The 25423-nt window shown below is 46.3% G+C and overlaps 1 protein-coding gene across 1 annotated transcript in view; it reads right to left on the reverse strand.

Annotated features, from left to right (window-relative positions):
• Nucleotides 1-25423, reverse strand: part of LOC138249319 (transient receptor potential cation channel subfamily M member 2-like) — a 1037937-nt gene that overhangs the window by 683923 nt on the left and 328591 nt on the right. Inside the window, exon 16 of the mRNA XM_069203278.1 lies at nucleotides 20610-20722. Within this exon, the coding sequence (XP_069059379.1) occupies nucleotides 20610-20722 (113 nt within the window). The remainder of the gene's footprint in view (nucleotides 1-20609; nucleotides 20723-25423) is intronic.

Raw genomic sequence — 25423 nt, forward strand, 5'->3', positions numbered from 1 at the left:
CATTTTTCATTTAAACTGCACCCTTCCTCTTTCTTTCCCTGTTTTATAATCAGCAGGACGTTTTTGGGGCCCTTTGTTATATTCACTGCAGGTTCTGGAGGATCACTTGGGGCTTCAGCCCACACATCAGCACTGAGGTTTTTATCTGCTGCGCCACAGCTTCCCTTTTCTTGCACTGTCAGAAGGGCTGGGGCAGACTCATTCTTTACCAAACCTCCATTCACTGCACTTTTGCCAATTTGGGCCATTCTGTCTCCAATTTGTTTGAATAAATCAGATTCTTTTCTAGGTATCAGCATAATTTCGATTTTTCCTTGGTAATCTGCAGCAATCACTCTCCCTAAAACCTGATCAATTTGCCATTTCTGTTTTGGTAACTTTCCTCTCCCCAACTGCTCTGTGACTGCTTGCATGACAGATTGCTTTTGTGCGTGCTGCACAGTTTTTATCAAATCTAGGGGAATGTGCATCTCTCTCATCTCTGCCCACCTGTAAGTGGCTTTTTCTCTCAGCTGTTCACATTTCTGGGGCACCCACTTAGCCATCCCCACTAAGGCAGAATTCTGGGTGTACACTTCTCTCTCTGAATTTTTCTCATTAACATCTGCAAGGTAATTGAACCAGTTAGGTACAAGCCATATGTAAAAACAAACAGCTAAAACATTAGCAATAAACCAAAAATCAGCGTAAAAATGACACATCTCACGTAGCTCTTGCTTTAAAATCTGACACACATTATACAACGCTGTTCCTTCTACTGTGCCAGAAAACAACATTTCAGTCAATGAATCATTAGTAAAACAAACATGCTTTTTATCTTCAGTAGACACGAATTCAAATGGTGCACACAATTTCACCGGTAATTCTTTTACCTGTGGTACTCTAGCCCTGTCTTGCAAGTACCAGATCCATTGTATGATTCTAGCTAGGGGCACTATTTTCTTCCCTTGTTCTTGAATTACATGTACATAAGTATTTCCTTCTTGCACTGCGCAGAAACCTAAAGTCTGCATTATTTCATTTGCCAAATCACAAGCGCGCAGCTGCATATTATTTTTCACAGTGACCATATACAAAAGTGTTAGGATTTCACTCAAATGAGGGCTATTCTTTTTCCAAAAATCAAACAAGCTAATGAAACTCGGGGTGTCTTGCTCTAAAATCCTTCATTTTACTTGTGCATTTTGCAACGGTAACTCGTAAATCACATTCTGGTCTCTCTCCTCCGTGTTATCAGTTAAGGAATGCATTTTGTCTGCCAAAAACCCTGGCTCACACGAAAACTCAGTGCAGCTCGGAGCTGTCTTAACCCCCTCATTACTGGAATGGGACAAGAAAGATTCACCTACAACAGCATTTTTATAACTTTCAGTCGGGCTAATTTGCTCACGTAAATTGCTATTTTCATGTTCCAACTGCCTACATTTCTCCTGCATTTCTCTGTAAGCAGATAAAGGTATCCAGACCTTTCTGTCATCATTACTTCCAAAACACACGTTTTCTACATATGTACAACAGAAATTATTTCTCAAAGCATTATCAGGCATTTTAGCTACACATGCATTTTCTTCTGTAATTCCCCAAACAGAAAACAATTCACAGTTTTTCGTAGCACCATCAGGCAGTTTACCAATACATGCATTCTCAGACATGGTCTGCCGTGCTACTGTGATTCTCCAAAAAAAACAATTTCTGTAATTCTCCAAACAACAAAAACAATTACACTTTTAAAGTGTGCACTTAGAAATCTACCAACTCGTCAACACCCTCTTAATCACCTCTTAATGACCGACACCCCACGACTCCTGGTACCAATTGTAGTGCTTTCCTCTTAACTAGTTTCTAAGCACTAACATAACACAACAGAAATGCACTTCTGAGGTCAAAGAAGACTTTTATTGTTGTTAATTCTTCCCCAACCACAATATTTATGAATGACGAATTAGTAGCTTTCAAGTCCGCGTTAATCAAACAAAATATATCAGTTTGCAATATACACAGCAGGTTATATTTATAAGATATTGAATGCAAAGCAAAACAAATACTTCACCGTGTGGGAACTATCTACAGCTTCATTTTTCTAAGGTCTGCAAGCTGATGACCCCTGTCAGCTGCGAGAAAGAGAGATTCATCTACCCACACGGGATTGCTGGCAGCCTGCGCCAAGCTCCAGCACGAGGTCCGGCAGATTCGAATCTGACTCTCTGCAGCCTGTTACATTCGTTACAAAGGTGTGCCCCCTCCTCTCAGACCTGGGAAACTGAGCAAGCCTTTTGGAGACTGGCCAGGTCTCCAAGACTACTCCTGTTCCCAAGCTCAAGCGAAGAAAAAACAACACCCATGTACTCTCTCTTATCATGTCTAGTCTACTGTGAGAAAAACATCTTGGTTCAAAAACACAGCTTGGAAAAATACAGCTTGGATTCTCAACTGCAATGTCTAACTCCACGTTAAAGGCAATAGGCAGCTAACCTAAATATCAAATGCAATGTCATGTTAAAGGCAATAGGCAGCTAACCTAAATATCAAATGCAATGTCTAGTGTCATGTCAAAGCCAATAGGCATCTAAGCTGAATACAAAATGCAATGTCTTATATCATGTCAAAGCCCATAGGCAGCTGAGCTGAATACAAAATGCAATGTCTAATATCATGTCAAAGCCAATAGGCAGCTGAGCTGAATACAAAATGCAATATGTGATATCATGTCAAAGCCAATAGGCAGCGGAGCTGAATACAAAATGTCATATATGATATCATGTCAAAGCCAATAGGCAGAATATCTAATAGCATGTCAAAGTCAATAGGCAGCTAAACTGAATACATCATGTCAAAGTCAATAGGCATGCAATGTCAAAGCCAATAGGCGGCTAGACTGGATACAGCATGTCAAAGCCAATAGGCAGAATACAGAATGTAATGGCTAATGCGATGTCAAAGCCCATAGGCGGCTCAACTGAATACAGAAAGTAATGGCTAATGCCATGTCAAAGCCAATAGGCAGAATACAGAATGTAATGACTAATGCAATGTCAAAGCCCATAGGCGGCTAAACTGAATACAGAAAGTAATGGCTAATGCCATGTCAAAGCCCATAGGCGGCTCAACTGAACAAAAAATACCATGTGCTACTGGTGAACATTGAGCAACTAATATGCGCAGTGGTGAAACACAAAGTCATTGGTCAAAACAAACTTTATCAAATGGCAGTACAGCTACCTTGGACCCAACTTTGAACCCTGTAGGTGGTTTTCTTACCTGCAAAACTAACAAATACTTACCTCCCCCAGGAACTGTTGAAATGTGCACTGTCTAGTTTTAAAATAGCTTATTGACATTTTTGCCAAAACTGTACATGCTATTTTGCTGATTCAAAGTTCCTATGATACCTAATTAAAGTACCTTTCATTTGAAGTATTGATTGTAAATCTTGAACCTGTGGTTCTTAAAATAAACTAAGAAAAGATATGTTTCTATACAAAAACCTATTGGCCTGGAATTGTCTTTGAGTGTGTGTTCCTCATTTATTGCCTGTGTGTGTACAACAAATGCTTAACACTACCCTCTGATAAGCCTACTGCTCGACCACACTACCACAAAATAGAGCATTAGAATTATCTCTTTTTGCCAATATCTTACCTCTAAGGGGAACCCTTGGACTCTGTGTATGCTATTTCTTACTTTGAAATAGTACATACAGAGCCAACTTCCTACAGTAGGTGACAGCACCTGTCCTAAAAAGAGCACCAAGTCTGCTACTACCACTATCACATCTACCCCTAGTGCCCATAGCACTAGTAGTATTAGCAATGGAAGTAGTAGTCAGTCCAAGAGTGTAGCTGGGCTCACCCTGGGGAATGTAGTGAGCTCTGGGTTAGTCAGAGAGACCAGTGAGGTAGTTTTGATCTCTGATGGTGGCATTCACCTTGCCACACAAGTTGCTTGTCTCCTTAATATTGCTAAGTACAGGCAACATCCCCATACAAATTGTGTTGAGGCTGAAGCCTACAAGGACACTGGTGCATGTTTCACAATGGTTACTGAAAAACTGGTGTCACCTGATAATACCTACTGTTACTGACACTCACAACACTCAGTGCCACCCCATGGCTGTTGTTGACCTTAGCTTCTGGGGGGGTATGTTACTGGCCTAAAGAAATTTGTGGTATCCACTGATCTACCTGTAGAGTGTATGACAGGTAATGTTTTGGAGACTTCAGCTTGGGCTGAAGTGGAGTTGGAAGCCCATGCAACAATGCTGGCTATCCCTGGGCACATCTTTACTTTAACCAGAGCACAGGCCAAGAAGCAGCAAGAGCAAGCAGCAATGGAGCCTGGACAAATGGCTCAGGAAGCTCCCAAGAAGAGAGGCAGGCAGAGTAAAAGGTTGCCCCCTGTTTAGACTTCTAATGAGGATCACACTCCTGAGGGAAAGGAACCTGTTCCTTGGGTGGAACCTACACCATAGGAGCTTAAGGTTGATCTAGCTGAGTTCTTAGGTGCAGGGGGTCCCACCAGGGAAAAACTTAGGGGGTCATTCTGACTCCCGCCGGGCGCGGTCACTGCGCGCCCGGCGGGAGCCGCCAAAATACCGTACCGCGGTCGGAAGACCGCGGTGGGTATTTTGAGGTTTCCCCTGGGCTGGCGGGCGGCCTCCAAAAGGCCGCCCGCCAGCCCAGGGGAAACCGTCCTTCCCACGATGAAGCCGGCTCGTAATCGAGCCGGCGGAGTGGGAAGGTGCGACGGGTGCTGTTGCACCCGTCGCGTATTTCACTGTCTGCTAAGCAGACAGTGAAATACTCGTAGGGGCCCTCTTACGGGGGCCCCTGCAGTGCCCATGCCAGTGGCATGGGCACTGCAGGGGCCCCCAGGGGCCCCGCGACCCCCCCTACCGCCATCCGGTTCCCGGCGGGCGGACCGCCGGGAACTGGATGGCGGTAGGGGGGGTCGGAATCCCCTCGGCGGCGCAGCTAGCTGCGCCGCCTTGGAGGATTCATACGGGCGGCGGAACACTGGCGGGAGACCGCCAGTGTTGCCGGTCTGACCGCGGCTTTACCGCCGCGGTCAGAATGCCCTGCGGGGCACCGCCGGCCTGTCGGCGGTGCTCCCGCCGACCCTGGCCCCGGCGGTCTAAGACCGCCGGGGTCAGAATCACCCCCTTAGTCTAGAGCAGAAGTCCTGTCCTACTCCACAAAGTCTGAGGCAGCAAGCTGCAGCTCAGGAAGCAGGGGATGTCAGTGGGACCCATAGGTTCTACTGAGACAATAACCTCCTTTATTCTGTGGCAAGGGACCTCAAACCTGGTGCCACCAGGTGGTTGGTCATTCCTCAGAAATTTAGAAAAATTGCATTGACCTTGGCACAAGACATTTACCTTGCAGGCCATTTGGGGCAAAGCAAGGCTTGGGACACACTTGTCCCTCACTTTCACTGGCCCGCATGTCTGAGGATACAAAGGAGTTTTATCACACCTGTGTGACCTGTCAAGCCAGTGGCAGGACAGGTGGCACTCCAAAGCCCCCCCCTAATTCCACTACCAGTGGTTGGGGTACCCTTTGAGAGGTTAGGGGTGGACATTGTTGGCCCCCTGGATCCTTCAACTACCTCTGGGAACAGGTTTACCATGTCACCAGGTACCAGGTACCCAGAAGCAATTCCCCAAGGCCTTCCTGGGAATCTTTTCCAGGGTGGGTTTTCCTAAGGAGGTGGTGTCAGACAGAGGTGCCAACTTCATGTCTGCATACCTTGAAGCCGTGTGGAAGGAGTGTGGTATAACATGTAAATTCACCACCCCTTATCACCCACAAATGGGTTAGTTGAGGGATTCAACAAAATCCTCAAAAGCATGATCATGGGACTCTCAGAGAAAATCAGGAGGAGATGGGATGTCCTATTGCCTTGCCTCCTCTCTGCCTACAGGGAAGTAACACAAAAGGGAGTGGGCTACAGCCCCATTGAGCTTTTGTTTGGACATACTGTTAGGGCTCCATTTGGCCTTGTGAGGGAAGGTTAGGAGCAAACTCTCAAACCTCCCAAACAGGACATAGTAAATTATGTGCTAGCCTAAGATACAGGATAGCTGAGTACATGAAGAGGGCACCTAAAACTCTTGAGGCCAGCCAAGAACTACAAAAGCAGTGGCATGGCCAAAAGGCTGTACTGGCTGTTTACCAGCCAGGACAAAAGCTGTGGGTCTTGGAGCCTGTGGCTCAAAGGACACTCCAAGATAAATAGAGTAGTCCTCACACTATTGTGGAGAAGAAAAGTGATGTCACCTACTTGGTGACCTAGGCAGTCCCATAGGCCCCCACAGGGTGCCTCATGTGAATCGCAAGCAGCCTTATTGTGACAGGTCTAACATGACCTTGCTCATGGCCACTGATGAAGGTCAGGAAGGTAGATGGCTCTGTAGAAAGAGTAGTTCTTGCTGACTGCCTCTCTAACCGGCAAATGTATGACTGTAGAAATCTCGTGGGTCAGTTCTCAGAACTGTTTTCCCTGACCCCTATCAAAACCACCTGGTGTGAACCCACCATTGACAAAATTGACAGTCTGCTTGTAAAAAGCAAAATATATAGGCAGCCTTATCATGTCAGAGAATACATCAAAGCAGAAGTGCAAAAGATGCTTGACTTAGGAGTCACTGAGCTTTCAGACAGCCCATGGGCTAGTCCCGTAGTCTTGGTACTCAAGCCTCACTCAAAAATTGGTAAAAGAGATGAGGTTCTGTGTTTACTACATAGGCCTCAATACAGTCACCAGGATTGATACTCAACTAATCCATAGAGCAGATGAGCTGATAGATACTCTGGCTGCTGCCAAGTATATTAGTACATTGGATTCTGGTGAGTCAAACTATCAGATAATGCTAAACCCAGAACAGCATTCTCAATACCTAGTGGGCATTATCACTTGACTGTGATATCATTTGGTTTGAAGAATGCCCCTGCAACATTTCAAAGGTTGGTGAACAATTCACCAAGGCCTAGAAAACTTTAGTGCAGCATATCTAAATGTTATAGCTGTCTTCAGGTCCACCTGGGAGGATTCCCTGGTCCATCTTGGAAATGTACTTGTGGCCCTGAAAAAGGCAGGCCACACTATCAAGGCATCAAAATGCTGAATAGGGCAGGGCAAAGTGGTTCATTTGGACCACCTGGTAGGTGGAGGTCAATTTCAGCCAATTCAATGGCAAAATCCAGACAATCATGGATTGGGTTGACCCTACTACTCAAACCCAAGTCAGAGTCTTTTTAGGCCTGACTGGATACTACAGGAGGTTCATTAAAGGGTACAGCTCCATTGTAGTACCCTTAAATGGCCTCACATCTAAAAGGATTCCAAAGAATGTCTTGTGGACAGCTAGCTGTCAAAAGCCTTTGTGCTCTGCTCCCATTCTAAGACACCCTGATTACTTCAAACAATTAATTGTCCAAAAAGATGCTTCTGAGGTAGGGATAGGGGCACTTCTTTCACAACTAAATGAAGAAGGCCAGGAACAACATCTTGCTTTTATAAGTAGAAGGTTGACCCCCCGAGAGAACCATTGGTCAGCCATTGAGAGGGAGGCCTTTGATGTGGTTTGGGCCTTGAAGAAGCTGAGGCCATACCTGTTGGGAACTAACTTCCTTGTTCAGACGGACCACAAGCCCCTCCAATGGCACAAACAGATGAAAGGTGAAAATCCCAAATCCCAAATCCCAAATTGTTGAGGTGGTCCATCTCTCTACAGGGAATTGACTATACTGTGCAATAAAGACCTGGGAGTAACCACTCTAATGCAGATAGACTCTTCAGATACTTCCACTTAGACAATGAAGACTCAACTGGGCAAGGTTATTCTTATTGTCCTACGTTATTTTGGGGGGGGTGGGGGTTAGGCAAGTCAATCTTTTTGGTAAGGTCACCCCCACTTTTTGCCTATAAGTGTGTTTGGACTGTTTTCACTGGGATCCTGCTAACCAGGACCCCAGTGATTGTGCCCTCACCCCTAAATTTGGTTGCTTTGGTACCCTTTACACCCCACAATTGGTATACTGGGGTACCCCTGTAAGTCCGTCATATATGGTACTTGGGTACCCAGGGCACCTGTAGATCAGGGCTTCTCCATGGGCTGCAGCATGTATTATGCCACCCATTGGAGACCATGCAAACTGTGTCTGCAGGCCTGCCATTGCATCCTGCAAGAAATGATGCATGCACCCTTTCACCTCTGGTCACTGCACCAGGCCACTGTAAGTCATCCCTATGGTGGGCCCTCCTAGCCCAGAGGGCACGGTGCAGGTTCTTTTGTGTGAGGGCACCCCTGCATAAGCGGAGGTGCCACTACGAACTCCAGTGCCAATGCACTGGACTTCTTAAGTGCAGGTAAGCCATTTTACTAGTCTACTGGCCACAGGTCACTCACTGCCTGTGATCCAGCTACATAATGGTAACTCCGAATCTAAGCATTTTTGGTGTCAAACATGTCAGAATCATACCCCAATACTAATTCCATCTTTCTCACCCCTGGTTCTGGTAGAATTAAGAGAAGCCTACACTTCAGAATAGGCACTGGCACAAGCACCCACACTGTATCGCAATCACGTGGGATGGAATTAAACTCTCCCTACCACAAAATACCTATTACATCACAACCACAGCCTCAACCTCAATATCACATTAAAAATGAGGCTAAAACACGAGTGAGAGAAATAATAACACAACTTGAGTACCAGGGTGTAATTGAGCCCTGTGTCTCACCAATGAACAACCTTTGTTCCCTGTAGCTAAGCCGGATCATCCTTATAGAATAGTCTTAAATTACAGACACGTAAATACTAAATACACGCACATTTGCTATTCAAAATGCACACAGCACAGCATTGATTAACAATGTGGTGCGCAAAAAATACAAACCAACCTTGGACATTTCCAGTGGGTTCTTCTGCCAAAATATAGCGCCTGAAAACAGACATTTAACAGCCTATCATGCATTAGGCTTGCAGAGACCATTTTGTAGACTCCCACAGGGGTATAAGAACAGCCCCGGACTGTTCTAAGCACGTGTAACATCCATTTTACACAATACTGACCCCAAGGCACAGTCCTATGTAGATGATATCTACCTTACTGATGATGAGCTCATGTGACATTTAAGGTAGGTAGCCCACGTTGTAGTGGGATTTGCCGAATTAAGCTACAAATTCAATTTTAAGAAACCGAAAATTGCCTTTCTCAGTGTCCTGTTCTTGGGATACGAGTTATTTAAAAGAGTTTGGAGCACCATTTTCTAGGAAAATGTGCACAGTGACAACCATTGGGCTTTTTTAATTTTGCCAGAACTTACATTCCTGACTATGCACAACGCATAAAACCACAGTGATTTAATATGCCCAACCTTTCAAGTAAATATTGCACGGTCGAATACACATGCATTCTGAGAGCACTGCAGCAGGATATGCTTGAACCAAAACACTTATACACACACATTATAACAAAACTAATTTGGTCCTCAGAGTAATTGCTGGTGCCATCGGATTCACCTGTGTAACATTTAATGAAGGCGACACCATACCTATAGCATACAAATCACACTTGTACTCCACAGCTGAACAATGCTTTGCTCCCACTGAAAACAGTCTGACTGCTGTTCAGATGGCTGTCATAAAAGAGAGACTTCTACCCCCATACCAGCCCTCGACAATGTTACAAAAGCCAGCGTCCAAATGCTAAATCATTACATCCATATTGTATGCAATGGGCAACGCCTCTGACTCCCAGTGATGTAGATTATGTTTTTGACCCAAAACGTCAGACTCAAGACTTTCTCCAATACGAACTTGAATATCCAGTATCAACAAACACCTTGCCTCTTGATCAGTATCAAACAATAATTTAAACTGATGGTTTGACACAATCGGCAGTAGGCACAAAACAACAGTACTCCGCTGCCTGCATAGCTGTGAGTGGTGTAATAAAGGATGATAAATTCCATCCTCAAAACACTTACACGCAGACCATAGGGGACTACACTACACAACTGGCATAGCTTAAGTATCTTGTACTGGCAATGGAAAACACGGATCCAGAACAGCTAACATTAATAGTGTGTGATTCATACTATTGTGTCCAGTCCTTTACTGAATATCTGCTTTACTAACGTCAAAATGGGTTCAGAGATTCAAAAGGGAACACCATCAAACACAGGTTATTGTGGGGGAAAGTAGCAGTTCTGAAAGAAATGCTACCTAGTGGCGATGTAGTTCATACATTGGGTCATCAACTTGTAGGGATAAACGTTGCAGGCAATACTTTGGCTGATGAAGCAGCTAAATCAGCTGTAGCCACAGCTTCTGTTGCTGTGATTACTTGTTCACGAATGAGGCTGGATGAAGAAACACTGGCTTCTGGGAAAGCTTGGGCTTACAGTAAGCCCTTGCCAAAGGTGTATCCCGCCAAATATTCCTACCATATAAGTACCCAGAACATTGCCTTTGTAACAATACCAGGGTGGGTGATCGTGTGATCCCCAACCAGGATCAGAGACTGGAATTGATAAAAGTAGCGCATGAGGGAGTTGCTTCTGCCAATGTAGGTGTGGCAGCTACTATTCCATTACTGCAATAACGCTACTGGTGGCCAGGTCTATATGAAAAGACCAAACAATATGTCCTTTGTTGTGACATCTGTCAAAAAATAAAAGGGTACACCATCAAGCGCCCACCGCAGACGCCCCTCCTAATTTCCGACAGATCACCACAATGTGTGTACTTGGACCACTGTGGTCCTTTGACACCTGATGGTGCATACAAATACATCCTAGTTGCTGTTGATTCTTGCTCCAGATTCCTATGGGTATGTCCACAACGATCAGCTGACGCTTACATTGTTAATAAAGATTTGCAAGTCTTTATCGGGACATATGCAATTGCATCATTTCATTCGGACCAGGGCCCTGCTTTTGCCTAAAGGGCATTCAGGAACTACATGGCCACGCTGGGGCTCCAACTGCATTGTTTGTCTCCTTATCATCCTGAGGGAAATATGGTTGTAAATGGAAAGCATTGAAACTTAAAGCAATGCTTAACAGCAAGAGTATTATGTACAGGTCGTAGCTGGCTTAACCACCTCTATGGAGCCCAGAGGGCACTTCATAATCTGCCCAGAAGATCCTTGGGAGGGTGTACCCCATACAAGGTTGTGATTGGCATACCCATGAATGTGGCGGATCTTGATGGCTCTGTTACGGTGGCGGTAGACATACCTTTTGACATAAATAAACGTGTCACTGTCTTGCAGGAATTACAAAGGTTCTGTGGCCAAAACTCATCTGCATGTGTCACCACCTTGGGAATAAGCGATGCACCGATTACACCGACCGTCTGGATTCCAAACATTGTGGATATGGAAAGATTGCTGTGAAGAAAGAATTTGGCATTTCATATTGCCAAATACGCGGTACAAGAACTGTCATCTTATGACCGCTGCCTGGCTCTTAAGAAAACCGTTTTTTTTCTATCGACAATGTCAAGTTACCCTATGTGGCCGATCCTGCAGAGCAGACCTAGATGACTCATGGGTAGTTCCCGAACCCTTCTCACTACCAACCAGGAAGTACCTTTACAAGCTTTAGCCAGCAATTCTGATACTTTCCCGGGCGTTAGGAAGTAGAAAATAATCATTCATTAGCACCAGTAACTTAATCTGAGACATGAAAGGACTGTGTTCTTCTAATTCAACACAAACTGATGGAATCATTTACTACGAACCTCCAAGGAACACATTGTAGAAAAGTAGCCTCTTTCTAGCATGGGTACCCCAACTTTTGGCCTGTTTGTCAGTGTGTTTGATTGTGTCTACTGTGATCCTCCTAATCATGACCCCAGTAGTTATGCTCTCTCCCTTAAATTTGGTTGTCGGATACTGTTAACACAGTATTTCACCGACAATTGGCATACTGGTGCCCCCGTATAAGTCCTGAATAAATGGTACCTAGGTACCAAGGGCACTGTGGTTCCAGGGGATCCCTATGGGCTGCAGCATATATTTTGCCACCCATAGGGAGCCCGTGCAAAGTCTTCTGCAGGACTGCCATTGCAGCCTGCATGAAAAGGTGCAAGCACCCTTTCACTGCTATTTACACTGCACCAAGTAACTTATAAGTCACCCCTATAGCAGGCCCCCCCGCCCTGGGGGCAGGGTGTGAAGTACCTGTGTGTGAGGGCACCCCTGCATGAGCAGAGGTGCCCCCACAAACCCCAGGCCCATTTTCCCAGACTTCGTGAGTGCGGGGACGCCATTTTACACGTTTACTGGACATGGGTCACTAGCTATGTCCAGCTACATAATGGTAACTCCGAACATAGGCATGTTTGCTATCAAACATGTAGGAATCATACCCCCATGTTTATGCAAGCTTTGGTTGTATAATCCCATGCACTCTGGGGGCTCCTTAGAGGACCCCGCGTACTGCCATAACAGACTTCTGAGGTTTTCCAGGCAGCCGCAGGTGCTGCCACCTCACAGACAGGTTTCTGCCCTCCTGTTGCTTGAAAAGCTCGAGCCCAAGAAGGCAGAACAAAGGATTTCCTCTGGGAGAGGGCTGTTACACCCTCTCCCTTTGGAAATAGGTGTTACATACATTGGAGGGGTAGCCTCCCCAGGCCACTGGAAATGCTTTGAAGGGCACATTTGGTGCCCTCCCAGCATAATCCAGTCAATACTGGTTCAGGGACCCTCAGTCCCTGCTCTGGCGCGAAAGTGGATAAAGGAAAAGGGAGTGACCACTCCCCTGTCCATCATCACCCCAGGGATGATGTTCAGAGCTCCTCCAGAGGGTCCCTGGGTTTTGCCATCTTGGATTCAAGGTTGACAGGGAACTCTGGGAGCATCTGAGTGGCCAGTGCCAGCAGGTGAGTCACAGCCCCCCCCCAAAAAAAAATGGGGCCTAAATGGTTAGGTGACCAATCCCCCTTTCAGGGCTATTCAGGGTCTCTACTTTAGGTGGTTCTTCAGATTTGGATTGCAAGACTCCAGCAGGAATCCTCTGCATTTTCCACTTTGACTTCTCACTGAAGAAACTGCATCTGGACCCTCCAGGAACTCTACAAACTACAACAAAGAAACAAGACACCTTCTGCAACATTGTATCTCCAGTTCCTGCCAGCAACTGCAACTGTTCCCCCCGGTCGTGCATCCTCTGAAGACAGCCTGTCTTCAGCCTGCATCAGAAGAGCAAAGGAATCTTCCTTAGCGTGAAGGAGTCACTCCCCTGCTTCTGCAGGCACCTACTGCCACGACGACAGGCTCTCCTGCTGAGCCGCGTGGATCCTGCATCACAGGTGGTGGACTGATGTGGTCCCAACGGTCCTCATGTCCAAGAGCTTGCCTCCCCATGCAAGACAGTACCCCCAGGCACCGCATGTTTTGCAGTTGCCAAGGCTTGCTGGCATCCTTCCACGAAGTTCTTCGTGCATCTTGCGGCTCCGGCCCCCAGTACTCTATCCTGCGACACACAGTTTCCTGAGTGGTTCCCCGGCAACGTGTGGGAGCCTTTGTCGTAGTGCTGCATGGGCCTCTTTTGCACCTTCCTTGTCCCTGTGCTGTGGGATGTCTGTGCACGCTGCCTGGTCTTCTGTGTGCTCTCTGAGTTGTTGAAAGTCCACTCTGACTCGACCTCCTGGGCAGAGTCCACCTGGTCCTTCCTAGTCCCGGGAAGCGCCATTTTCCGCTAACCGCTAGCTTTGCGTGTGCCAAGTCTTGTTGGTGGGCTCTAGCGATGCAAACCAGAGTGCAATCTTCCATCTGGCGTGGGACATCTTGTGCACCAACCAGGAACCCGACTCCATCTTCTTAGGTGGTTCTTCTTTTGCAACTTCATCCGGGTTAGCAGGGACTCCTGCTCTTCCTGGACTCTTCTGTGTTTTTTGGACTTGGTCCCCTTATTCCTCAGGTCCAGGAATCCACTATTGGTGTCTTGCAGTCTCTTCTGGTTCTTGCATAATCCGTTTAGTTTCTGTGTGTGTTCTCTGAAAGTTACTGTGTTTTACTCCTGCTTTCCTGGTCACTGGGGTGGGTTCTAGTACTTAACTTTGGGGATTTCTAGTACTCCCAGCTCCTCTCTACACAGTACACTTGCCGAGGTGGGAAACCCACATTCACATTCCACTTTCTTAGTATATGCTTTGTGTTCCCCCTAGGCCCATCCCTGACTGCCCTGTTTTCTAACTGTTCTTATGTCTATTTCTGCATACTAGTGTACATAATTTGTGTAGTACGTACCTCCTAAGGGAGTATAGTCTCTATGGTATTTTGGTATTTTTGTCACCAAAATAAAGTACCTTTATTTTTGTAACACTGAGTATTGTCTTTCTTGTCTGTGAGTACTGTGTGACAACAGTGGTATTGCATGAGCTTTGCATGTCTCCTAGATAAGCCTTGGCTGCTCATCCACAGCTACCTCTAGAGAGCCTGGCTTCTACACACTGCCTACATTTCACTATTAAGGGACAACTGGACCTGGTAGGAGGTGTAGGTACCACAGGTACCGATTACAAACCAGGCCAGCCTCCTACATTGGTAGCAGCGATGGGATAAGTACTTGCAATTGCCTTATCACTCTGTCACCTGGTACTTTCCACAGGAAAGACTACTCTATACCTAGAGATGTACATTATACCTAGGAAAGACTACTCTATACCTAGAGATGTACATTATACCTAGCACAGGAATCTAGTCTCTACCTTTCTTTCTGTGAGACTAGAGGTTAGGTAGGTTAGGTACATCCTACACCACCCTAACACACAAACCATGTCTACAGCTGGACCTAGCTCGGAGGTCATAGACTCTACCTATGAGGGCATGGCCTACAAGGAATTGAAGAGGTTTTGGTCAGACAGGAAGCTAGACATGGGGAATAATCCAAATAAGAATTTCCTTCTGAGCCTCCTTCTCCAGCATAACCAAGAACATGCTGGTAGCCAGGAGGAGGGGGAGTAGGGAGACTCTAACCCCCTTGAGCTACAAGATAATCTTCCAAGGTCAGGAGAGGGTTCTTCCAAAGATCTGGTACCTAGTAGACCAACTATTGTAGCTGGTAATGGTATGGGAAGTCATTCAGGCAGGGCTCCTTTTACATCCAGAGGGCAGGTAGCTAGGGTCACAAAGACTAGGGAAAGATCCACCTCTGCCCATTCCCATGTCACCTCAGTGTCTGAGGGGTTACACTGCACAACTCCAGGGGATGACTCTATAGACAGAGAGCTCAGAAAGCTGAGTCTGGAGAAGGCCAGGCTGATGCTGGAGCAGAAACAGCTAGCCCCAGATAGAGTGGCCTTGGCAGTGGAGAGGGAAAGTCAGGGGTTGGGGTTAGTACCCAATTGTGGCAGCAGTAACAGTTTCAGGGATTAAAGTATCAGGGAGGACTCAATTGATTCTAGAAACTTGCAAATAATTGTTCTCTCATACAAGGTGGGGGATGATATCTACAAGTGGTTTGCTGCACTTGAGATGGCCTGTAAAGTTCAGAGGGTCCCTCAAAGGCAGTGGGCTGCTATTCTCTGGTTGTCCTTCTCTGACAAGGGAGGGTGTGATAGACTTCTCACTGTCAGAGAGGAGGATGCAGACAATTACAGTATTTTGAAAACAGCACTCTCTGAAGGTTTTGGTCTCACCAGTGAACAGTATAGGATCACGTTCAGGGAGACCAGAAAAGAGGCCTCACAGGATTGGGTTGACTTCGTGGACTGTTCTGTTAAAGCTTAAGAAGGCTGCTTACATGGCAGCAAAGTGCCTGATTATGAAGGATTGTGCAATCTGTTACTGAGAGAGCATATGTTAAATAACTGTGTGTCTAACTTGTTGCACCAATACTTGGTAGACTCAAATCTGAACTCTCCCCAGGAATTGGGAACCAAGGCAGACAAATGGGTCAGAACAAGGGTGAGTAGAGAAGCTCATCAAGGGGGTGACAAGGACAACAAGAAAGAAGGTGATAAGCCTCAGGACAAGGGTGGGGGTAAACACAAAAGTAAAGACTCCTCATCAGGTCCACAAAACGCCTCTTGAGGTGGGAATAAAACCTTTTCTTCTTCTGTCCACAGTAAAAAGCCTTAGTGCTATGTGTGCAGAAATAAAGGCCATAGGCCAGCGGATAAATACTGTCCTGAGCCTACCACCACCACTACCTCCACTGCCACTCCTGGTGCCCCTAGTAGTAGTAGCAATAGTGGTGAGACTACTGGCAATAGCCAAAACAAAGGTGTAGTTAGGTTCACATTTGGGTCGATAATAGAAACTGGGGTAGTTGTAGAAACCCCCAAGACATTTTCTGTCACACCAGGTAGCAATGGCCTTGTCACCTTAGATGTTTGTCCCCTTAATATGGATAAGTACAAGATGTAAATACTAATAAATGGTGTGAGGCCCAGGCCTACAGAGACACAGGTGACAGTATCACTATAGTGACTGAAAACTTAGTGTCACCTGCACAACACCTACTTGGTCAGAAGCACCAAGTCACTGATGTTAACAACTCCACTCAGTATCTCTCCTTAGCTGTAGTGCAAGTTAGTCAGGGTGGAGTTACTGGCCCTAAGCAGGTGGTAGTGTCACCTAGCTTACCTGTAGACAATCTCTTAGGAATAGACTATCTCTTAGGAAATGATCTAGAGGCCTCAGGTTGGGCTGAAGTAGAGTTTCATACCCATGCTTCCGGGCTGGGTATTCCCAAATAATTGTTTCCTTTAATCTCAATAGAAAGTAGGAAGCAGAAAAGGGAAGGAGCCTACAGCGACCGCCAGCGACGACCGGCAACATAAGATCTGAATTTCCACTACAGCATCAACCTCTAGTGATGACAGCCAACGTGTAAGCCCCAGCAAAGGCCATCCAGGACACCCAAAAGAATCATTGCGCTACTGCAAAGACCATCTGCAATGCTCTCCCTGCTCCTTGTGGCCAACTACATCATTAAATGAATTCTTTGTGCCAGACTTTGAAGAGGCAAATTTTTCAGCAGGACTAACCTGGTCACTGCATCCAGTGCACATCCATCGCAGTCAGCATGCACATTTGACTTTCCCCCAGTCTAGCACAACGAGGCGACCATTGGTGGCTTTTTGTGCTTTTAAGTGCTATACCTTCCTAATCTTTGGAATTGCATATATCCGGTTCTACTAATTAGATCCTTGTTGTTTTGGTCACATTTTATTTATTAATTTCTGCTCTATTCATTTAAATTGGTGTGGGATTTTTCCAGCGTTGTATTTTCACTTTATTACTTTTTGAAGTGCTGCATAAATGCTTCACATATTGACTCTAAGTTCAGCCTGACTGCTTTTGTGCCAAGCTACCTGAGGGTTAAGCACAGGTTAATTTAGTGACTTTCTGTGATTCACCTTGACAAGGATTGTGGTTGTTGCTTGAGTAGGGTTTCACCCCCTCAACCAATGGGCTAATTTTTTTACAGGTACGGTATAGCCAACTTAGACAATTAGCAGAGTCAGATGGTCCAAGGTTACTGAATGCCAGTGGGACAGGTAATAATTGAATTCAATCCCCCACTGGATGCTCAAGATCACCCTAGGATTATCTAAAGCAGTTTGGTTATGGTGCCAGTTGAGAAGGGGGAGGAAGATTGCTGTAATTGATGACCCCTCCATATACCACTAATTGTGCCTCCTGGGACCAGATAGTTCTGTGCAGGATGCTGGATAGGTTGTGATGGTAGGCACTGACAGGAGGCAAGGCCCCTGAGTAACGGTTGTACGTCTACATAAGGGTCAGCATCAGTATAATGCTGAAAGAGTATGTTGTCTGCCTCCTCATACTCAGCTGGAAAATTATGTGAGGCATCTGAATGGCACTGGAATCATCAACAAAAATGACATCCATCCTAGCAAAATAGTGATTTGAATTGGAGCTGCTGAGGATTCATCTTCTAACATAGGGTTGAACTTTAGTAATCATATAATGTGACAAAGGGTGGACTCTTGCTGATGAAGGATCTAAATCTGTGGCTGGCGCAGACGAATTTGGTGTTGACACCGCTTGAGCTGGTGGTGGAGCCAAAGGAACACTATCCAGTGAACCTTTTGTCAGAAACGTGGAACAGGCAAACTTCGAGTGGGGTCATTCAGTGTAGGGGAAGGCCCGCACAAGAAAATGTGACTATAGAGTGTTAGGGCTCCATGGTGGTAGAAAGGCACACCAGAGACAGCCAGCAGAAAGTTAAAGCTCCACTGCATAGCATCCTTAAAGGCCACTATTTGCTGCAGAGTCGAAGATAGGTCATGGAACTCCAGTGCATCAGACTGTGGTCTGGAATAGGATACAAGGAAGAAGACAAAGTGAGAGTCAGGTTTTATGAATGCAGTGCTTAATTCGTAAATAAAAACGTACAGGTGCCCAAAGCTCTCCTATGAAACACGTGACTGTTGCAATTAAATTAAATGGGAGAGCACCGAAAATTGAGGCAGCTTAATCCTAAAGCCATCTCGGGCCTCATTAATCCATTTACAGCCACTCCCTGTCCCCTTCAGCTCACTCTAGCAGCGTTCTGCTTTTTCCCTTTGTGATGCCTTTTCTTTTTTCTCTTCCTCATATGTATCTTTTGCTTGCAGTAAATGCCTGATGCAGAATAATAAGTACCTGCCTTAAAAAATATGTTCCAGTGCCCCACACCGGAAAGCACCAGCTCAAACTAAGCACTCTATGAATGTTGACTATGTGACCTTCCAGACGAATAAGCCGTTGTGTCTTCTCACTTTTGTTTGATTTACTCTTTGACACTGACCTGCCTGATGAGGGTGATTTGTAGCAGAACCAGCCTTGTTTCTTAATTTGGCCACCGCACTCCACAGACTGACACCATGTGGGTTTGCCATCAACATCTGCTTCTAACAAGTACAACAAACAGACATTTAGTGGCAAAGACCCTGTTACACTCCTGGAATTTTAAACTTTTGAGGAAAGCTGACTGGTAAAAACCAAAATCAATAGCAGCAGAACTTCAGATCTGCACCACAGGGTGCTCAAAAAACAAAGGGACATCATTCTACCTGTTTGCTGCTCTGTGTCATCATATCTGGGGTAAAATGGAGCCATGATGGAGGCCAGCAAGGTGCTATTGCAAGAATTTACAGGAGTCAGTCTGGCTCCTGGGAAGATTCAGAAGGTGAGGAATCCATGGATGGAAGCATTCATCAGAAAGGGAAGGTTCCGCGTAAAGGATTTCTTGATTCTGATATTTCAGATATGAGAAGCACACCAGAGAGGAAAATGAAGTAGATATGCTGCTGAAAGGCATGTGACACTTGGAGGCAAAAGTCTGTGTGTCTAATAACTATGCCGCAGGTTAGTTACCAGGTGGCTTTCTCTAGTTGTAGGTCAGGCGCTGGTGATGTGGTGTTCCTGGGGTGAATCATGGAGGAGCCACTGACCCTCAGAGGTTTGATAACTTCTTTCATGTTCATATAGGAGGACAAGGTCCAACACAAACTGAACTTGCTTAATTGACTTGCTTAATGCCTAGCTATATGTGCAGTGGGATAGTGCCCCAAATCTTATGCATTGTATTCACTGAAATGCTAGTAAAGCTCAAGTATAAATAAAACAATCCACTTCAGACAATCATGTGTGCCTACTTTGATCAGCAGAACAGTTCAAATAGGAACTCCTAATTGTGTGGCCTACTCAACCAACTACTTATAGCTTTGAAGGACTAGTCTTTAGGAAGACATTTGAGGGAAATAAGGATATCAACCTTCAACCCCCAACTACAAGCCATGCTGAGGGCTGCTTCATAAACGGTACTGCAGAAACCCTAAAAAGATGAAGGATTACCTACAGGAATGGTGAACGCATTGTTCTGAGAAAGACTTTAGTTTACCCATCCAGCATCCCCAAATTGGTCTATCTAATCTGAGGGTCAATCTTCCTGGTATCTGTTATTGCTGTTAGGGTTTTTAAACCCTTGGGCCTGGCCACCATTGGGTTCATCCTTGCAGAGTTTAAAGGAATGTTAGGAGTACGATTCTTTGACTTCTGTAGTCCTGAATGGATCCTCAATACTCTCTGTGTCTCCTGTGAGGTGTTTCAGCAGGTAGTGTCTTTATTTCCCAGCTGTGTTGGTGATCTTGGTACATCTGTCTCCCCCAGGCTAGTCTCCACAGGCCCATAGTTCCCACCTCTGCCAGGCTGGCCTTTGCACAGCCCCTACCACTCCAGGAGACTCATGAACACTGTCATTGCCACATTATGCTGGTCTAGATTATGCCATCTCAGAGGGAGCCCAGGGTAAATTTGTGGCATCTTATTTCCTAAAGCTGTTCCAGTCAGATGTTGGACCTGACAGCCTTGTGTGGCAGCTCAGGTACTGGTAAATGTACCTTCTGCCTCTAATAAACAAGCCGTCAAACTCCTAATATGAACTATGGGATTCTCTGGAAACCATAGCCCAGAACTAAAAGATACATAATCAATAAGGAACAATTAACAAATAAGATAGATATCAGGAGAAAGTATTAAATCTAGAGAGGTAATGAGCTTCCAAAGAAGAAAATAAATCTGCTATGCTTTAAGATGGATGTTACGAAGCATGTAGCTAAATTATCTGTTCTTCCTCTTACCTCCGACTCCTGGCTCACAGCATTTTTGGCAATATCCAATCTGTCCCAGAACACTGCAAGTTTCAGTTGATAGCTCAAGTTTTCATTGCCACGCTCATCAAAGCTTTTTTGAGCTATAAAAAAACAGAATTGATACAACAATGCTGTTCTTAGTCAGTGTTCCAAAGCTTGCGATATGGTCCTGCTTTACAATAAAAGTTAGTTGACACCAGTTCCTCCCAGGAAGTAGGCAATCAGTATTGCTATTTTCTAAGGCCTGTGGTTAGAAATTGAGTCTTTTCTTGAACACCCTTGTTTAAGTAGGGACCACAATCCTAGTCAGGGTAAGTCATAACACAATCCAAATTATCCTGTGCCCACCCTCTGGTAGCTTTGCACTGAGCAGTCAGGCTTAACTTAGAAGGCAATGGGTAAAGAATTTGTGCAATAAATCATACAGTAACAGTGAAAACACCACAAAAATACACCACTCAGGTTTAGAAAAATAGATATTTATCTGAATAAAATAAGGTCAAAACGACAAAGTTCCAATAAGCACAAGTTGAAATATCACTTTTAAAAGGTTTAAAAGAGTCCCAATCCTTAGAAATCAATAGTTGTTTCTTTGTAAGACACAGTACTTGGGACCTGTCAAAAATAACAATGCACGGGGACCGCAGAGAAGGAGATGCGTGGAAAAAGAAGGAGTTACTTCCGATTTTCTGGCGCGTCATAGACGATGCATCATTTCTTTCCGTGCTGCAAGGGTTTGCATCGCGTTTCCAGCGCTCAGTCTTGGTTCCTCACTGCAGTGCGAGGTATTTTTTTTTATTTTAAATCTGTTTTTATTTTCCAAATGAAAGATTACAGATCAACAAAAAAATCAACACAGTGTAGGTTCAGCAGAGTTAGGTCAAGGACATACAATGATGCCCAAAGGGGCGCACACAGCATTGCATCATTGGTGAAGACATATTCAGACCCCCCCCCATCCGGTCCTAAATCCCAAGAGTCATCCCCACAGCTTAAGGAGACCAAATCGTTAATAACATAAACAAGTCAAGATAGATCAACTCCACATTTGATCGTCACACGTACTAAGAGGGAGAGTGTGTTTCCCCGTCCCCCACCACCACGTTGCTGGTCACAGAGCAGATGTCTCCCTCATCAGTGAACCGTTCTAAAAGTGCACTCCAAGCAGTCACATCAGCAAGCGCCCTCTCATCGCTACGTGTTATGCACATGTGTTGCTCCTCCGCCACCCCCCCACTCCAGTAAATCCCGCAACCATTCAGAGACCACAAGGGTCCGCGCGCTCATCCATCCAATCGCTACTCTACGCTTGGCTAATACTAAAGCCAACTGTACCATCCTATAGACAATCTCTCTACCCCGCCGCCTACGCACCACACCCAGGAGACACGACAACGGGGTGACCTCAAATTTAAGCTCAGTGACCTCAGTGATCACAGCCGTCACCTCCTGCCAGAATACACGTACAGCTCTACAGGACCATGCCATATGTAGAAAGTAAGCACCAAGCTCACCACATCGAGGACAACCGGCCCCTCTGCCTGGGTCTATTTTATTTAGTTTCCTAGGAGTGACATATGTCCTGTGCACAAAGTTAAAATGCAGCAATGTAAACCTATGATTACATAAGACGTTCGGACCAATGATAAGGCCGCATCCCAGTCAGCGTCCTCGATAGGTTGGCCCAAATCAGCTTCCCACGCCTTACGTCCTGCGGTAATCACGGCTGGTTGATCCTCCCGTAATGCCCTGTAAAATCGGGCAATCAAGTGCGTATCCTCGCCCCAATTAAGAAAACCGTTCAAAATCGAGGAGGCCCTGGGAGCCAACGGGAAACCATCCTAGATCTCGCAGGTCACACTCCCAAGTTTTGCATATTGCGGAAACTGACCAGGGCCCATCTCAAACAAATCCTGAGCCTCGGAGAATGATAGAAACTCACCATTAGGGTACATATCACCGACCACCTCACAGCCACCCAATCGCCAGGCCTCCATTGACATTGTCCTTGCCATATCCCGAAACGGAGATAGATCCCATATTCTTAATTCCCTATCAAAGGGAGCCCGCCGAAGCATCCGCTTTACCACCTGTTCCCAAATCCCGGCAGTAGTCCTCACCAGATAAGGTGCAGCGGGGTATGATCTGCCCCCAGACATGGGAATGTGCGCCAAAGATCACCCATCTCACACACCAGCATACAATCTCTTTTCCCAATTATCTACCTCTGACAGCCATTTTGCTGCACATTCTAGCTGCGCTGCATAGTAATAATGTCTGATGCCGGAGATCGCTAGTCCCCCCTCATCTAGGTCATTCTGCAGCACAGACAGCGCCACCCTGCTTCGCCTGCCCGCCCATAATAGGGAAATCAACAAGATATCCAAGCGTCTGAAAATCCAAGCAGGCAGCAGGTACAAGGAGTTCTGCACCAGATAAAGGCACTGGGGTAAAAACACCATATTTGCTACTGATGCCCGACCCATAACAGAGAGGGGCAACTTGTTCCAAAAAGTAACCGAGCGCTCCAGGCCCGCCACTACCCGCTCAGTATTGTGAGTGTTATACACATCCACCGAGTTAGCAACCCAAATACCCAGGTACTGAAAACACTCCACCTCCCAGCGCAACCCCACTTCAGGGAGCCTGACCAGGGGGACCCCAACAAGAGACCCGAGAGGGAACAGAAGTGATTTTTTCATATTGATCTTGAGACCGGAAACAGCCCTGAATACCGCCATCCTCTGCAACAACTCCGGCACCGATACATGAGGATCCCGCACATAAACCAATGCATCATCAGCATACATAGAAATTACGTGTACGGTTCGACCCACCAGTATCCCCCACTGCACCATCTCTTCCCCGGGGCCAGATCGCCAAGGGCTCCACTGCCAAAGCAAACAGGAGAGGCAAGAGCGGGCACCCCTGACGTGTACCCCTGCCAATCTCCCAGACATCCGAAGTCTCTCCCCCACACGCACACTCGCTGTCGGGGCAGTGTACAATAATTGAACCCATGCACAAAAACCGGAGCCAAGGCCGCAACACTTCCAATAAATAGTCCCACTCCACTATGTCAAACGGTTTCTCCAGGTCGAGAGACACCAGTGCCAGTTCCAACTCCTCTCCCTTAGTCTTGTGCAGAACACGCGCCTAACGATGCAAATTAAAGGACGTACTACGACCCGGGATAAACCCACACTGGTCTTCATGCACCAGACCCCGAATTACTCCTCTAAGTAGAATGGCCAGAATCTTACACAGTATCTTAACGTCGCAGTTCAACATGGTTAGCGGCGATACGAAGAAGGATCCACAGCGCCCCCCCCCCCGGCTTGAGCAATAAACACATTATACCTTGTTGCATGGTTTCCGGTACCTACCGCTCCTCAGTGCCTCCTCAAATACTTCCAACAGTCGTTCCCCAAGTGTGGAGAAAAAAAAGCCTGATACAGCTCCATAGGAAAACCATCACTGCCAGGGGATTTTGATCTTGCCAATGCCTTCACTGCCTCTCCCACCTCCTTTGCCGTGATCAGAAGTTCAAGCGCATCCCTAATCTCCGGGTCTAACCTAGGCATTTGCAGCCGCCGCAAAAACTGTTCCGCATCCCCCGCCGACGACTCAGTGCCAGCTCTAGATACCTTTTGAAAATGGGACGCCAATTCCCGCAGAATGTCACAACGCCTCGTTAAAAGCACTCCCTCGGTATCCCTTATGCCCAGTATAGGCGGAGACTCCACTTCCCGCTTTAGCATCCATGCTAGGAGTTTGCCTGTATTGTCGCCTTCTCGATGCAAACGCTGCCTATACCCTCTCAGAGCAGTGCTGCTCAGTGTGTCCCAGCAAGTGTTCACCACCTTATACAACCTAAGCTCCTCCCGTCTAGCGGTGCTCAAGTCAAGAGGCAACCGCTGTACCTCCCCCAATTTCACCTCTAGGGCCGTCAGATCCTGCTCCAGCTGCCTGCGCACCCCACCCACCATGCTTATACACTCTCCCCGAATGACTACCTTCATAGCCTCCCACTCTAAACCGCGGGACGCTGTTGTGTTCCAGTTTATGTCCAGATACTGTTTAATGGCATCCCCCACTCGTTCCCGACATCCCTGATCAGTCAGCAAATCCAAGGGCATACGCCAACCTCGGGCCGAACGTGAGGCCGTCTCTCCCCACTGTAACTGGAGCCGCATCAGCACGTGATCTGATGGAAAACTACCCAAATGAATAACCTCCAGAACCTGTGAGCGGTCAAACCCTCCCAACAGAAACCTGTCCAATCGAGAGTGTGTATCATGTGTCCTAGAACGACAGGTATATTTCCTACCATCAGGATGTCGCTCCCTCCAACCGTCCCAAAGACCCAAGTGCACCATCACATCCCTAAGGGATTGCACCATTAATGGTCTAGTTCCCAGCTTTGGAGGCGGCGATCAAGCTCCCCATCAATCACACAATTATAGTCCCCCGTCCAGACCAAGGGCTTATCCACGCTGTCCCCCAAGATCTCAGGTACTCTGGAGTAGAAGGAGGGATCGTCCGTGTTGAGTGCATATACATTAAGGATCACAATGGGTAGACCATCCAACATGTCCTTCACCAAGACATAGCAACACTCAACATCTACCTCGCTGTACTCATGGGTAAATGGGACCCTGGGGACCACCCAAACAGATACCCTGCACATATGAAGAGAAGGAGGATGAAAACATCCGCCCGCCACTTCTTGGCTAGTTTAAGCGCTTCCTCGTCCGTCATATGAGTCTCCTGGAGAAAAGCAATATGTATCTTATGCCTAC

Source organism: Pleurodeles waltl, chromosome 8 (genome assembly GCF_031143425.1).
Source record: "Pleurodeles waltl isolate 20211129_DDA chromosome 8, aPleWal1.hap1.20221129, whole genome shotgun sequence".
NCBI classification, from domain to species: Eukaryota; Metazoa; Chordata; class Amphibia; order Caudata; family Salamandridae; genus Pleurodeles; species Pleurodeles waltl.